The sequence below is a fragment of the Populus alba genome, chromosome 13, assembly GCF_005239225.2.
Source record: "Populus alba chromosome 13, ASM523922v2, whole genome shotgun sequence".
Lineage (NCBI taxonomy): Eukaryota > Viridiplantae > Streptophyta > Magnoliopsida > Malpighiales > Salicaceae > Populus > Populus alba.
In genome coordinates this window covers 14258484-14276023 of record NC_133296.1, presented here as the reverse complement: position 1 = coordinate 14276023, position 17540 = coordinate 14258484, and the positions used below count along the sequence as shown (strand labels likewise).

At 33.8% G+C, this 17540-nt stretch overlaps 1 protein-coding gene and 1 pseudogene across 1 annotated transcript; both read left to right on the top strand.

Moving 5' to 3' along the window:
* The first annotated feature begins 2098 nt into the window (after positions 1-2098).
* Positions 2099-7176, top strand: LOC118042772 (putative receptor-like protein kinase At3g47110; annotated as a pseudogene).
* A 1675-nt stretch (positions 7177-8851) lies between these two features.
* On the top strand, positions 8852-11076 carry LOC118042780 (pentatricopeptide repeat-containing protein At2g20710, mitochondrial). Its single transcript, XM_035050485.2, has 2 exons — positions 8852-9269; positions 9708-11076. The coding sequence occupies exons 1-2, from the start codon at positions 8970-8972 to the stop codon at positions 10785-10787; spliced, it is 1380 nt and encodes a 459-aa protein (XP_034906376.1). The 5' UTR covers positions 8852-8969; the 3' UTR covers positions 10788-11076.
* Positions 11077-17540: the final 6464 nt, after the last annotated feature.

The following is a 17540-nucleotide window of genomic DNA, read 5'->3' as shown; positions in this document are numbered from 1 at the left end:
TGAGAAAATAAAAATTATGTCTACTTTAATTGCGTTGCATGATTCATGTAAAATTTTTAAAAATAGTATAAATTATATACTTAGTGTTTGACCTCAAATTTATATTTTAAATTGAGATAGTTTGATATCAATTTTAATTATTAAACTGTTATAGATTCAAATCTTAATATGTTTATTTGAATTTTATTTTATTTTTTATTAAAATTAATTAATAATACAAAATAGTGTTTGAATTTACAGGTTTTATGCTTTTACTTGCGTGAGTAAATGATAGTGTACTCTCCATTTGGATCGGCTGTGAAGAGTTTATTTAAAATGCCAAGAGACGCCAACTTGAAAAGGCCAGGCCTTGCCACCCTGATATGATATGGAAGATTAAAAGTCATACTTTCTTTAATAAATTATAATTGATTTAAATTCATAAGTGACTTTTTTCCAATAGCGATATAAAATTAGGTTGACTTCTTAATATTAGATGGTAATGCTTCTTAGTTATGGACAGAAGAGAATGCTTGTTAGCATTAAAAACGAGGAGACACAGTTCTTTGCTTCAGAGAAGAACGTAAAGCCAGACGACAAGCAGACCAGCATTTCCTGCGTGGAAAAACCTGGTCATTTGCTGCATTGCTGCTATAGATAACCTGCTTGTCAAACTGGAGGTATTCAAAAAATGGGGTGCTTAAACAGGTGCAAGAATTTCATATGCTTCCTCTTTGTTACAGCTAGGGTTTGTGCTCTTATGCAAAGTTTTGAGGCTCGGCAACTGCCTCAGAGGAAGATTTCAGGATTCCACACAGAAATTGAGATGATGCGAGCTTTAGCCTCGACGCAATGCTTACCAAAAGAGCCTTACAAATTGATTTAAGAGCTCAATTCATGGACAGTCCTATTTGGACGTTGCAGCGTCATTAATTATAAGGATTAAGCGCGTTGTGACTTGCATGTGTGCCTTTAAACTCATGTGAATTAGCAGACAGCTTGGTGTTCTTCCTGAGATATAATGATTAAGAAATAAGTAGTTGAGCTTTGTATATGCAGGATTTTGTTCTGAAAATCTGCTTCTGAATAAGTGCATCAAAGGATTAACATTTAAGTGGGCATGAATAGTTTTAGGTACATAATACTTGAATTGCCTCAATGTTTTTTGATCCATTTATAAGGAATGAAAATTTAATATTAGCAAGGAAGAAACAAGACCAGCCCTTCAACAAGCCAGCAGTTTCTGCACTCCAAAAGTTACAAAGAGGAATTAAGCAACAGACTAGAAGAACATGAAAATCATGTCAAGAAGCTAGATTGAAGATATCATGAATAACATGAAAACGAAACAAAAACAAGCTACAAAAGTGATGACAAGTCCTGTCTATTTTCAGAAACTGAAGAGAGAAAATTCTCAAACTTAATCCAAGCCAGCAAGAGACAGGTATAGTTTGAAAGTTTTCAACTCAATCAAGACAGAATGATGGTTTCCAGCACATGAAGCCTCTAGAATTTTACCCAAGCTCGCTGGCAAGAAGCAAGTGTAGTTTGACTTTGTTTACGAAAATATATTTCCTAGTAGTTGACATTCTTGAATGTGTTAACTATCAATCCAACGTGGTGCCACAAGCCTTTGAAGTTATGTTTGTCCACTATATATGATACCAAATATTTAAGGATAGACTTCGTTTTATAGGTAAATGGAAATTGTTTAATTCTGAAGTGATTTTGCTCCAGGGTGAAATAAGATTAATAAAGGTTGACTTCTGCTTGATGTTAGTTGGTGTTGATGCTTCTGAGTTACATTTGGACAGAAGTTGAGAACGTTTTGTCATAAAAAAAAAAAAAAGGGGATGCATTTGGGCACTTTTTGGATTTAGAAATGTGCGGACAGATACTTTATCGGCTAGTTCATTGAATAAACAAATAATTTCTGTACCCAAATCCTTGTTGAAAGCCGCCCACATTTAATTCATGCAAGCAAAACCTGGCCAAATTTCTGAAGGGCTATATATAAACTTTGTCCTGTCAAACATTAGGCATACATAAAATGAGGTGCTCAAACAGCTGCATGAATTTCATATGCTTCCTAGTTGCTCTATCTCTGGTTTGTGCACTCATGGGAGGTTCTCAGGCTCGGCCGCTGCATCGGGGGAAGCTTTCCGGATTCCAAACCGACGGTTATGAGGCAGGCGTTAGAACCCTTGGCGCAAAGCTTCCGAAAGGTGCACCACTGCCACCATCTGGACCTAGTCCTGCCATCAATTGAACCAATTTGTCTGCTCAACAATAGCATTGCTTATGTTGTGTTGTGTTGATATTTGTCTCTATAGAATACATTCTACGACAGAAACAGTCAAGCTATATTTGCCAGTTATGAACTGAGAGAGCTATTGTTGAACTCTTTTTCTTTTTTTGTATCTTCACCTAAGCAGTACTTAAGGTTGTCCGATTTCATGTTGAAAATCTGTCTGATTAAGTACATCGAGGAATATAACCAAGGTTTTAGGTACAGAACTTCTAACATGATTTATCTTACTGAATGAAAATTTAGACAATAACTACGCAATTATAAGACTAAGGAATGGAGGTAAGCAGCAGATTTAGAACAAACAGGAAATCGTATGCCACACGAAGACATGAAACCATGAACAGGCTCTGTTGAGAATAAGATGAATCCTAAAAAAAACTATTTAGATAAGTAAACAAGACAAGTGCTGAAGCAAATAAAGCAGCAATTCCTAACAGGAAAAGCAGCTGCAAAAGAGTTTTATCATTGGATTGTCCAAGCTTCCTCTGCAAAACCTTTAAATTCATCACTTTTGCAAAAACAATTACATATATTTGATCCAATTAAATACAGTAGACTAGTCTCGACATCTTTTTTCTTTTATTTTTTGATGATCGAAAGGTTTTCATTTTCAAAAGATAACCAAAATAGGAAATTTTCCTACTACAAAGAGTTGTATATTGTTAAAAAATTCAAATAAATAAAGAGAAATACAAAAATAAAAAAGAGAAAGTTAGGGTTTCATTACTACAATATAATGCAATCAAAATAAATAAATTTAACTTAAATACATAGAAATTATATATAGGCTAAACAAAGGAAACTGAAAAGTAAATATAAAGACTATTCTACCCTTAATAAACAATAAAACAAAATAATCTTATATCTCTTAATATCTCCCCTCAAACTCACGATGCGACAGCTACAAGTATCAAGGTTTGTCAACTAGAAAACCAAAGCAAGAAATAGAATGTGACTTGGTAAAGAAATCTGCAATCTGCAAAAAAAAAAAGGAACAAAGGACAAAGTAATGGTGTCATGCTTGAAATAATGATAAATAAGATGACAATCAATTTTAATGTGTTTAGTTCATTTATGAAAAAAAATAAGTTATGAGTAATCTGAATAAAACTTTGGTTGTTATAATACATAAGAGTGGTATGAGAAAGATAAACTTACATATCTACAAGTAACCAACGTAACCAAATAATTTTTTTAATAGTAGATGTCATAACACAATATTCTACTTCGGTTGAAGATTGAGAAATAATATATTGTTTCTTATTCTTTCAAGAAATAAGAAAATCACTAAAAAAGATATAGAAACCATTAACAGGCTTGCATATATGCAATCAGTGGGATCATTGATCAACATTAGAGTATGCATGTAGCTCTAAGGAAAAGGTGAATCGATGGAAGTAAAAGACTCTAAAATATTGTACCCTAAAGATTTCTCAAAATACCAAGAGCAACTGCCCAATGAACAGTAGTATGAGAAGTAACAAGCTGACTAACAACATGAAAAACATGGATAATATTTAGTGAGATATACCAAGCTAAAAGTTCCTCATCTATAACTTACTATCAAAGAGGATTAATAATTTTCTTTTTATAGAAAGAGAGTTCAGAAAAACAATGAATATAAGCTAAAAAAAAGGTAAAAGATGAAGAATAACAATAATAGAAAAAATCTAGTAACTTTGTGGACTTACAAATGCATATGGATTGATGTAGAGGTGGATCCACAATCTCAGACAGCTTGAGTGATCATAAAAGAAAAGGGAGCTTTAGATGTACTGTAGAGTAAAGTAGCAATACTTGCAGAATGGTCGATACGAATTGGTTGAGTTGAATGTAAAGGTAATGAGGGTAAGAACATAAGAATGAGGATTTGAAGTACTAGGAACTTGAGATGATAAATTATTAGAATTCTTAGAAAAATGATTTATACAAATAAGATCAGATCTAGTCAAGCTATGAGTAGTGAATAGAATAAAAAAGAAAAGTATATCCTAAAAAAAGATAACATGACGAGACACATAAAGTTTCTGAGTTATTGGATCAAAATAATGATACATCTTTTTACTGTCACCATAACCAAGAGTGACATAAATAGCAGATTGAGGGGACAACTTCTTGTGTTTTTCATGAGCATGAAGAACGAAACAAGTACAACAAAAAAAATCTAAAGCAACAACTACCACTTTTAACTCATTCAAAATATATAATCCTCCCTTTCTACGACCTGTTCTAATCAGCTATGTAGATTGCAGACCCTGCACACAACAAAAAAATAGAGAGGAAAAGATGGCTAAATAATATACCTGAATCTCATAACTGTCCAACAAAAGCAAGATTTAATGTGATTTTTGAATCATGATATAATTTAATTAGAAAAATTAATGCTATTTATGAATAATATAATTTTTTTAATTTTTAAGAAAAATACAAAAAACGAAGAAGTGATTCTAATTAGAGTAACTTTTGGCAAAATTCATAAGGGGAAGAAATATAACAGGCGAAAAAAATATACTTCAGTGGACTATAATTCCCATGACAATCTCTAATGCCTCAAATCTCTGTAATGTTGAACTCTCAGACAACTTCTTCACTGGGAAAGTACCCACCCTAGGAAGCTTGCCTTACTTGCGTCATCTGTCAATTGGTTACAATGATCTTGGGAGTGGCCAGGACGATGACCTGAGTTCTCTCTATCGCCTGGAAAACAACACCGTTTTGTAAATTTTTGGGATAGCTGACAACCATTTAGGAGGGGTACTTCCTGAAACACTTGGCAACTTCTCCAAAAAATTAAGGAAGATGGGATTTGGGAGAAACCAAATACGTGGAACAATTCCAGATGGGATTGGAAATCTCATCAGCCTGGTTGCTTTGGGCTTGGAGCCAAATCAATTGAGCAGCATGATACCAAGTTCTGTTGGTAAATTACAAAATTTAGGTTATTTATATCTAGATCAAAATAAAATCTCAGGCAGTATCCCATCACCTCTGTAGGCAATATGACGTCGTTAATTGCTGCTCATTTAGAACTCAACAATTTACATGGAAGTATCCCATCGAATCATGGAAATTGCCAAAACTTGTTGGAGTTGGGTCTCTCTAATAATAATTTGAGCGGTCCCTTACCCCGAGAATTACCAAGTATCCCTTCAGGAACATTTTCCTTAAACCTATCTGAAAATCATCTGACAGGTTCTCTTCCCTTGGAAGTGGGTAATCTGGTACATCTTGGTGAGCTAGATGTTTCTAAAAATAGGTTATCCGGTGAGATTCCCCGTAGTCTTGGTAGTTGCGCGAGTTTAGAGCTTTTGAGTTTGAAGGGTAATTTTTTCAAAGGGTCCATTCCTGAGTCTCTGAGTTCTTTGAGAGCAGTTAAAGTTCTTGATCTCTCTTACAACAACTTTAGTGGCCAAATTCCCAGCTTTTTGGGAGACTTAAAGTTGTTAGAGAGTCTGGATCTGTCATTTAACGACCTTGAAGGTCAGGTGCCCGCGCAAGGTGTCTTTGGCAATACAAGTGTGATTTCCATTGCAGGAAACAAGAAGCTCTGTGGAGGTATACCTCAGTTGAATCTGTCCAGATGCACAACCAATGAGTCGGCAAAGCTGAAATCTTCTACTAAGATATTGATCGTCGCAATGTCTGGGGGCTTGCTTGTGGTAATCTTGTTGGTCTCTTCCATGCTTTTCTATTTCTTTAGAAAAACAAAAGATAAGCAGGCTTCTAGTACATCTACATGGGGGGATACCATTTAGGAGAGTAGCCTACCAAGATCTCCTTCTAGCAACTAATGAATTCTCTTCGGCCAATTTAATCGGTGTTGGCAGTTTTGGTTCAGTCTACAAAGGAATCCTTCCTCCGGATGGAATGGCTGTTGCAGTGAAGGTACTTAACCTCTTACGCAAAGGAGCTTCCAGGAGTTTCATGGCAGAATGTGCAGCCTTGGTAAACATCAGGCATCGAAATCTTGTTAGAGTGGTCAGTGCATGCTCTAGCATTGATTTTCAAGGAAATGATTTCAAGGCCATGGTTTACGAGCTCATGATCAATGGAAGTCTAGAAGAATGGTTGCATCCAATTCATCAGCCAAACAACGCACAAGAGCTGAGAAGTTTGAATCTCCTTCAGAGGTTAAATATTTCAATTGATGTGGCTAATGTGCTCAACTATTTGCACCAACACTGCGGAACACCTATTGTCCATTGTGATTTGAAGCCCAGCAATGTTCTTTTAAATGGTGAAATGACTGCTTGTGTTGGGGACTTCGGATTAGCAAGGCTTCGTCCAGAAGTTTCCCATCAATTATCATCGGGACAGACCAGCTCCGTTGGCTTGAAAGGCACCATCGGCTATGCAGCACCAGGTGCGATTAGAATTATTTTCATTAGTCTCTAGTTCTATTTTCTCAGTTTATGATCTAAGCTAAGGCCGTAAACAACTATTTGCGTCTGTTCATATGAATTTTGCAGAGTATGGTGTGGGCAGCGATGTGTCAACTTACGGGGATGTGTACAGCTTTGGCATCTTGTTGCTGGAGATGTTTACAGGAAAAAGACCTACAGACGGCATGTTTAAAGATGGGCTGAACCTTCACAATTATGCTGAAATGGCATTGCATGGCCGAGTTTCGGAGGTTGTGGAACCAATACTTCTCCGAGAAGATGTGGAAAGTAGTATCCATTCCTCTCATAGGATGAACCCTATTGAAACTGGAAAAATCCTCGAATGTCTGATTTCAATTATCAAGATAGGAGTTGCTTGTTCTGTAGAGTTGCCACGAGAGAGGATGGATATGAGCATTGTTGTGGCCGAATTGCATCGAATTAGGGACATCCTTTCTGGAACCAGGATCCGTGGACATGCAGCATGACAACGTTTCACTACGCGAAGGTAAATTTCTCTTATTATAGTGTAACTCCCAAAGAAATTAAGATTATTAATGAATATTTCTAATTCTGTACTGTTGCATTCTGCAGGTGCTTGAGTCCATTATATTACTGGCAAATGAGAGTACGGTTCAAAGAGGAGTAGAATAGCATTGACAAAGCATAATATGATTTTCTCCTTGAAACATTTTTCCTCGTTTATTTTCTATGCATATGTTTGCTCAAGCGCTGGACTAGTCCTGTGATAGAAATGGGAACTTGTAATATATATTATGGTAATAAATGTCAATAGTTTTGATGTATAGATGAATCCATCACTACTAGAAATTCGCTTAATAACAACAAAATCACCAACGGAATATTTCTGTCGGTAATTTGAGGTTGAAATTACCGACGGACACCTTCCGTCCGTAATTCGGTCGGTAATTACCGACGGCTTAATTACCGACCGAATTACGGACGGAAAGCTCGAAAAAAAGAAAAAAAGGACGGGTCGCTGACGTGGAGGTTTTGGCGGGTGATATTTTCGACAGAATCACTGACGGATTCAAAACGGGCGACCCGTACGGGTGACTGGACCGGTTCACCGTCAAAGATACCGATGAATTCATCGACAGATTTGAAATGGCAGACCCGTACGGCTGACGTGACCGGTTCATCATCAACAATACCGACAGAATCACCATGTCTATCATGCATGATGTATTAAACTGGTTTAACTTGATGGGTCAATTCAATGATTTGTTGACTGGAGACGAAAGTTTAATATATAGTGTTATTAAATTAAACTAATTTAACCTATGAATTTTCATGTCAAAATTTTATCTACACCAATTTTGTTTCTAGGGCTTTTTTTTTTTTTTAATTCCTTGAAGTTGATTTGGTCAGATCTTCCTTGAGTTTCATCATATTAACCTGCTAGATCATTTAAACTTGGCTAGAACAATATTGAAAATGGTTCAAAATAAATCTTTACCTTATTGAGACTACAAGTCATCAAATTGACTACCGAAACTACCGAACTAAGTGGGATTCAATAACTCCGTGGACGAATCTATGCCTAGGTAGGAGGTAGGGATAGCTCGATTTATGTTTGGTTTTGAGATTTATGTTTGGTATTGAGATGTATATTTTTATTAAAAAATGATTTTTATTTAAAAATATATTTAAATAATTTTTTATAAATTTTTATTTCTGACATTAATTATTAAAATTATAAAAAAAATATTAATTTGATGTTTTCTATACCTAATTCATTTAAAACGCACTCAGATAAAAACACAATGTTAAATATCTTCTTAGTCTTAACCCCGCCTAGTGACTCTTTCACCTAGAAAAACGTTATTATTATTATTAATTAATTGTCCCTTCTTTTAAAGAAAGTTACTTGGTGTGATTTTTTTTCTTCAAATTTCCATTTAATTCACTGTTAATAACATGTAAAAAAAAAACCCAGACATGTAACTAGCTCGATAATGTCGGGCTAGTTGATAAGAATTAGCCGTAAAATACGCAGGAATTAGTTAGAGAGTACAATACACAATAGAGATGTTTTTAAGTAAAGGGACCAACTAAATACAACTAAAATAATACAGGGACCACATTAATAAAATGCCAAGAACACATCCCTAAAATATACGATTAATCCAGAGTTTTGATGGCATACACCAAACCAAATTGGTTTTCTTCCTAGCCTTAAACCCTAAGTTAAATCCCTGTCTCTATTTACATTTATTCCCTTGCCCTTAAACAAACATCAATTCTTTCAAACACATTCACTCAGAGAAATAATAATGAATCTTCATTTCTCTAGAAAATTATTGTCTTTACTTCCACAAAACTATCAATTCTCCATCTCCTCCACAAGGGTTTTAGCTTCTTTACTTTTCTCTACTAAAACCCCAACCAAACCATTATCTTCTTCACACTCCACTACATTATGCAGAAGAATTGAAGCCATAAGAGACCCCAGGGTCTCCATCGTACCGGTGCTTGATCAATGGGTCGAAGAAGGCAACACTGTTGACAAACACCATCTTGTGTCCTTGGTTCGTCTCATGAAAGATTATAAACGGTTCCAACATGCTTTAGAGGTCTTTATTTCTCAATCCCCATCATTTTTTGACTTCTTTTTGCTCATTATAGATTGTTTTATGTGTACCCTTTGAGTAAAATATGGAGATTGTTGTGGGAACTTGTTGAATTATTCATGGTGGAACTGAATTTGGGGTGAAGTTTCAGCTTTTGGACGACATGTCATTTATTGGATTTGTGTCAGTCTCAATATGATTCAAAAGTTTGAGAATTTTTCATATATCTAGTTTTAAGAGATAAGATAATTAAGATCTCATATATAATTAGCAAGTCAGCACGAGGCCAATTATTTTTGTCATGATGAAGCTTGGACCATATCATGATTCAAGATATGGTTAAATGCACCTCTGTGTTGGGCAGTGTAGTTGTAATTTGATGAGTTTAATGTACATGCTTCCTGTAAAATTGGAACTTGATAGAGAGCATAATTAATTCAGGTATCAGAATGGATGACAGGCCGGCGGTTCTTTACATTTACTACGGAAGATGCAGCAGTCAGATTGGGATTAATTCATAGAGTTCGTGGACTAGAGGAGGCCGAGAACTACTTTAATAAACTTTCGGTTAAGTTAAGAACTAAGTACACATATGGTGCTATTCTCAATGGCTGTGTGCGAGAGAAATCTGTGCAGAAAGCAGAAGCAGTTATGCAGGAAATGAGAGAAGGGGGCATGACAACATCATCTTTTCCATACAACATCTTGATCATCCTTTACTCTCAAACCGGAGACTTTGACAAAATCCCCCCATTGCTGAAGGAAATGGAAAGGAATGGAATTGCTCAAGATAAATATACACTGAGAAATCTAATTGCTGCTTCAGTTGCTGCATCTGACATTTCCGGGGTGGAAAGAATCTTGAAATTGATGGAGGAGAATCCAGAGCTTGGTCTAGATTGGAAATTATATGCAATGGCTGCTGATGCGTATCTGAAGATTGGGTCCATCGAAACAGCTTTGACAATGTTGAAGAAGCTGGAGAAATGGATGGCCTTCAGAAAGAAGAAAGCAGTATTTAATTTTCTTTTGAGTCTCCATGCAAAAACAGGGAATAAGGATGAGCTTTATCGAATATGGAATTTGTACAAGCCCTCTAGTGAATCCATGGATACATCATATTGTTGCATGATTGACTCTCTTACAAAGCTGGATGATATCGAGGGAGCAGAAAAGATCTTTGAAGAGTGGGAGTCGCAGTGCACCAGCATGTATGACTTCCGTGTATTGAACGGGCTTCTTGTTGCTTATTGCAATAGGGGACTTTTTGAGAAGGCTGAGGCAGCCATAGAAAAGGCAGTGCAAGGAAGAACACCTTATGCGAGCACATGGCATGTAATGGCAAAGGGGTATATGGAACATGATCAAATCCCCAAGGCTGTTGAGATGTTGAAGAGGGCCGTCAATGTTGGAAGAGACTGGAAACCAGATCCCATCCTTGTGAATGCCTGTTTGGAGTACTTGGAAGGTCAGGGAGATGCTGAAGAGATGAAAAAATTCACCCGGTTGATGAAAAACTAGGAACTTTATGGCAGCCGGAAAATCAGTTACCGATGTTCTTTATCAGATGAAAATGGATGGTTTTGTTGTTGACGAAGAAACACAAAAAGATACTTGGGGCTTAGCATCCTACACGCTGGACAAGTAAATTTTTAAAGGTGTAACCAATGACCCTGGGGCTTTAAATAGACGATCTGACAGTATAATGCATTAGGATCACACCTTGAACGATTAACTTCTGGACAAGCAACTTGTTTTGGATTGCTAAGTTCATCTTTTTGAACGATCTATTTGTTTATACCCTCCTCCATTTCATATTGCTTAAAACTTCTGCCTCCCCAAAAAAAGAGACTAGAAGTGATGCAGAAAAAAAAAAACTAAAAGCAAGAAAGAAAGAAGTCAAGAATTAAAACAGGGAAAGGAAAAGCTAGGAAGAAGAGAGAATTTAAAGGAGGAATAGTTTGTTTTTTTATTAAATCATCAAAATTTGTCTAATATTTAGAAAAAAAGGATATAAATACAAAAATTTTAACTAGAATAAATAATGAGGTTTATAGTTTAATAAATAAAATACTAATAATAGTTAAATTTAGCCTAACAAATAAAAAGTTTTTGTTGTTGTGGTAATGTTTTTCAATTGGAAATCTATTGAAATAATATTTTTTTTTTAATTATTTTAAACATTATTATATCGATATAATCTGAAAACATTAAAAAATAATTTGAAGCAAAGAAAAAAAAATTAAAAAAATATTTTTTTTTCAAAAACACTTTTGAAACGCAAAAAAAAAACGGGTCCAGGTCTAATTAAGAAACCTTAATTATAAATTCAAATAAATTAAAAAAAAACATAAGTTAAAGCTTAATCTCTCAATAATTTAAGCTAATTTTTATGATTATATGAATACGTAAACAATATTTTATTTCTAGTATTCCAAAAAACTTTTCTAAAATTGGAAAAACTTAACCTCATCGAATATAATTCAAAGCAGCTTCAATAATACTTTTAAAAATTATAATCAAATGTGATGTTTATTTGATAACTCAAATATAGTTTGAATTTGGCTATCCAACATTTTTCCAGGTTAGCCAAATAATTACTTTCCAGTATGAATTCTTCAAACCAGAGTTCAGCCTTCCCTTCTAAGTAAACAGATGCTATTTCCATCCATTATTTTCAAGACTATAATTGAAAGTGGAAACATGGACACCAGAGCGCTTGATCAGATGGAAGGTGATGGTCAGATCTTAATGGAGAAATGCCTGAAAATATGTATGTCAGAAGAGAAGGAAAGTGCTAAATTGTGATAGTCTGACAGCTGAAGAAGGGTGTGTTTTTATATCTTGCAACAGAGATTGACATTAGCAGAGGAGGGACGTGCTAAATTATGGAGAAATGCCTGAAAATATGGGTGTGTTATTATTGTGTAAGCAAAGTAATGTATCTGAGAAAGCCACATATTGACAGTAGTTGATTTCTAACTTCTTAATGAAAATACAGAGATGATGAGCATCTACTGCTAGCTACAATCTTCGGCAATGTTTTCTCTTCATCTTTAGCCACATTCTGCCGGATCACGGTGGTTGTCTATTCCATAAAGGCATTATACTGTATAGCTCTAACAATTTCTGTGTTAAGATAATTTAAGGTAGTGTTTGATATGTTTCACAGTATTGAATGGATCAGACTAGATAAATAATCGTCATGCCTCATGCTTGGAGTGCATTATATTGGATTGGATAATTTATTTTATTGTGTTTGAAACACATCGGACAAGATTGTGTTTGATGTGCATTGGACTAAACTAAATAATTTATTTTATTTTATATTTAATAAACAAATAAGAATAATACTTCTATCTTATCTTGTCTAATGTTAAAGTTTAAAGCAGGGTTGTTAATACCGTTCCGTTTCGGCCGGAATGCCCGGAACGTCTCGTACCAGTTAAAAAACCGAAATAAAACGGAACAAGTTTCACCTCGCTTAAAATCTCGGGTTGATCCGGAAATTCCGGTCAAATTTCGGCCGGAACGTTCCGGCCGAAATCCAGGTGTTCCGTTTCGGGTTAAAGCCATCGAGTCAAAGACTCGAAATTAAACCCGGTTCCTTTTCATTAACTGCACAGTACACCCAGAGCTAAGGTGCGATCTCTTTTCTCTTTTCTCTGTTCAAGTTCAAATCAATAAACTATAAAAACGTCCTTCCAGCACTAACCCTTTGTGCAGATAAATTATTGTTTATCATGGGTCAACAAATTAACAGAACTCTAAAACGCGTGGGGAAAGTACTGTGCTTTCCCCACAAAATAATTTTCTTTCCAAGTGACTCATTTTAATAGGAAAAGCTGCAGTAGTGCATGAAATATTATTGTAGTCTTCTTTATCTATAGTGCATGAAATGTTATTTTAAATGCTTTAACTATTTACAAAAGTGTGCATGGGGGAAAGTTCTTTGCTTTCCCCACAAAAGTCTTCATTTTAACTATTATTGCAGTCTTTTTTATCTGTAGTGCATGAAATATTATTTTTTACAGAGAGTACAACAAAGGCTGGGAGAGCGGGGGGGAGAGAGAGAGAGACACCCTTCATGGTACAAAACCCATTTGGCCTCTTTGTTTTCTTTGCATTTTAAAGAGTTTAAATTTTAGGTTCCGGCTCACAATTTTGAAGTCGAAAGTGGAGCGAGGGAGACAAGATTTTCTTGCGGGTCTTATTACGTTAATGCATTCTGGGTTTGGGAGCTGAGAAAGAGAGGGAAAGTGAGTGAAAGTTTTGAAATTTTTTACTGTTTGTGTTTTGTTTTGAGGTGTTTGGTTGCTGAGAAAGAGAGGGAATATGAACGGAAGTCTGGAAATTTTTGTCTGGGTTTTTATTTTTTGCCATGTATGATTTTTGTTTTTGGGTATTAAACAGAAGAATAAAACGTGAGATTTTTTGGGTTATTTTTTCATTTTTTATTTAATTTCCTGCTTCATCTCTCTCACTCTCTCTCTCTCTCTAAGTGTATGGTAAATGCATTTGTGGTTTATTTTGTGTTCCCGGGCTCTGATTTTTTGGGGTTTATTTTTTCTCTGACAGAAGCAGAGAGGCGAGGCAAAGGCAAAACTTTGGAATTTATCAGGTATTTGGGCCATTATTTTTAACTTTTCTAATTTTTATTTGTTATTACACGACTCTCGCATTGTTTGGTTTCCGAGAAAGCTGAGGAAATGACAAAGAGAGGACCGAAATTAATTTGTTTTATTGCTCTTTGGTTTTGAGTTAGTCGTAACTCAGAAAGAACAAAGAAATTATCATTTTGTTTTTTTAATGCTTTTTTAATGTTTGTGTTTTGTTTTGAGGTGTTTGGTTACTGAGAAAGAGAGGGAATATGAACGGAAGTCTGGAAATTTTTGTCTGGGTTTTTATTTTTTGCCATGTATGATTTTTGTTTTTGGGTATTAAATAGAAGAATAAAACGTGAGATTTTTTGGGTTATTTTTTCATTTTTTATTTAATTTCCTGCTTCATCTCTCTCTCTCTCTCTCTCTCTCTCTCTAAGTGTATGGTAAATGCATTTGTGGTTTATTTTGTGTTCCCGGGCTCTGATTTTTTGGGGTTTATTTTTTCTCTGACAGAAGCAGAGAGGCGAGGCAAAGACAAAACTTTGGAATTTATCAGGTATTTGGGCCATTATTTTTAACTTTTCTAATTTTTATTTGTTATTGCACGACTCTCGCATTGTTTGGTTTCCGAGAAAGCTGAGGAAATGACAAAGAGAGGACCGAAATTAATTTGTTTTATTGCTCTTTGGTTTTGAGTTAGTCGTAACTCAGAAAGAACAAAGAAATTATCATTTTGTTTTTTTAATGCTTTTTTACTGTTTGTGTTTTGTTTTGAGGTGTTTGGTTGCTGAGAAAGAGAGGGAATATGAACGGAAGTCTGGAAATTTTTGTCTGGGTTTTTATTTTTTGCCATGTATGATTTTTGTTTTTGGGTATTAAACAGAAGAATAAAACGTGAGATTTTTTGGGTTATTTTTTCATTTTTATTTAATTTCCTGCTTCATCTCTCTCACTCTCTCTCTCTCGAAGTGTATGGTAAATGCATTTGTGGTTTATTTTGTGTTCTTGGGCTCTGATTTTTTGGGGTTTATTTTTTCTTTGACAGAAGCAGAGAGTCGAGGTAAAGGCAAAACTTTGGAATTTATCAGGTATTTGGGCCATTATTTTTAACTTTTCTAATTTTTATTTGTTATTGCACGACTCTCGCATTGTTTGGTTCCCGAGAAAGCTGAGGAAATGACAAAGACAGGACCGAAATTAATTTGTTTTATTACTCTTTGGTTTTGAGTTAGTCGTAACTCAGAAAGAACAAAGAAATTATCATTTTGTTCTATTTTAGCTCTTTTTTATTTTATGATCCTTACTTCTCTGTGCTATGTTTTTCCATATAAGTTTGTTTCAATTGACAAAAATGCAACACCTTTTCTTTGTACGTAGTTTTTTTAATGTTTTTCACTCCTAATCCGTTAATTTAACAATAGAAGTGAAATGAGCCCGTCCAGTGCTGGGATTTTTATAAACTATCCCTGTGTTTTGTATACTTGCATGTGTTTTTATAAACTATCCCTGTGTTTTTGGGCCAATGAGTTGAGTCCTCCTTAACGAGTCCCTTTTGCTTGCAACATTTACAAAATAATTTTCTTTCCAAGTTGCTCATTTTAATAGAAAAAGCTGCAGTCTTTTTTATCTGTAGTGCATGAAATATTATTTTAAATGCTTTAATTATTTACAAAAGTTTGCATCGGGGAAAGTGTTGTGCTTTCCCCCACAAAATAATTTTTCTTTCCAAGTGGCTCATTTTAATAGGAAAAGTTGCAGTCTTTTTTATCTGAAATATTATTGCAGTCTTCTTTATCTGTAGTGCATGAAATATTATTTTAAATATTTTAAATGCTTTAACTATTTACAAAAGTTTGCATCATATAAATGCTTTGCAAATGTGCAGTGTTTGGTTTTTGTTTTCTTTCCGTTCAGTCTTCTTTTCTTATTGTAGTGCATGAAATATTATTTTTAAATATTTTAAATGCTTTAACTATTTATTCAAAGCAGATTGAAGAATATTTAACTTACAAAAGCGACATCATCATGTTTCGACATCATCATGTTTCAACATTAAATGCTTTGCTTTAACTATTTACAAAAGTGTACATCATATAAATGCTTTGCAAATGTGCAGTGTTTGGTTTTTGTTTTCTTTCCGTTCAGTCTTCTTTTCTTATTGTAGTGCATGAAATATTATTTTAAATATTTTAAATGCTTTAACTATTTATTCAAAGCAGATTGAAGAATATTTAACTTACAAAAGTAGCATCATCATGTTTCGACATCATCATGTTTCTGTATTAAATGCTTTGAAAATTTACACTGTGTTTTTCTTTACTTTTTTTGCAACTGAGTCTTTTCTTCATGGGGAAGAATTTTAATTAGCTGCCTATAGGCAATGTTTATATATTTTAGAATTGTTTTGATGTTATAATATTTTCATGTAAAAATAAAAAAATTATTAGTTTAATATATTTTCATGTAAAAAAACATGAAAAAAATATCTTTTTATAATCTTAGACATTGTAACAATACCATAATCGTAATAAATAATAGAGATCGAAATATTAAATAAAATCATCTCATAAAAAAGTATTATTTTTGTTTAATATCTTAAAAAGGGTTTTATTTTTTCATAATTTTTTATCAAGAATTAACACATGAGGGGTTGATCTCAAACCATACTATACACTTAGTGCAAACAACTATATGAAATTAATAAGAAGTCAAAAGAATTTGGAAAGGGAAGCGAGCTGTCTTCCATCTTTTTTCTTTTTTGATTTTATTTCTTTTAGTTTTAAACTAATAGAGGGTAGGGTGGTAGCCTAATTACAGCCGTAATGAAAAAGGCAATCAGCTGCCTACACGCAATGTTTATATTATTTTAGAATTGTTTTGATGTTATAATATTTTCATGTAAAAATAAAAAATTATTAGTTTAATATATTTTCATGTAAAAAAACATTATGCAGACTCATCAAAGGAACAATTTTGTGAAGATGATGATGCTCCTAAACAAGGACTTTCAAAGAAGCAACGCCTCTCCATTTCATCAACTGAAAAGGTTTATATCTATTTTCGAATTGCCTTCCCTTCTTTATGAACTCATATACTCAGCAACAATTAAATCTTTATTTCTCATTTCTAATTTATCGTCAAGAATATTTGATATTTATTGCTTTATAAAAAATTTATAACTTACGGTTGCACTTATCTTTTGCTGTAGGAAAAAAACTAGCATTCAGTTAATCAATGCTTTCTTATCAAACATCACAAGCTAATTCGACGTCTTTATCATCTGCTTCTATCTATATGTATAAAGCATAAAATATGTAACTATAGATACTTTTGTTATACTTGGATTTAACTATCTTTACTTAACTTTTGCAACTTGCTTTATGAATGTCATGTCTTTTGATATGTATGAATGTCATGTCTTTTGCTATATAACATTTCTAATTAATTTATAAATAATTATAATAATAATTAAAATTAAAATTCACTTTAAACACCCGCATCATCGTGCGGGTACAGGAAAAACACTGTAGTTTCTCCACGCCTTTTAATTATGCTTATATATATAATAATATATATTATTATTATTATATATAATAATAATAATTATTATTATATTATTATATTATAATATATATTATTTTTCATTTTTATTTTTTTCTGTATTTGTTTA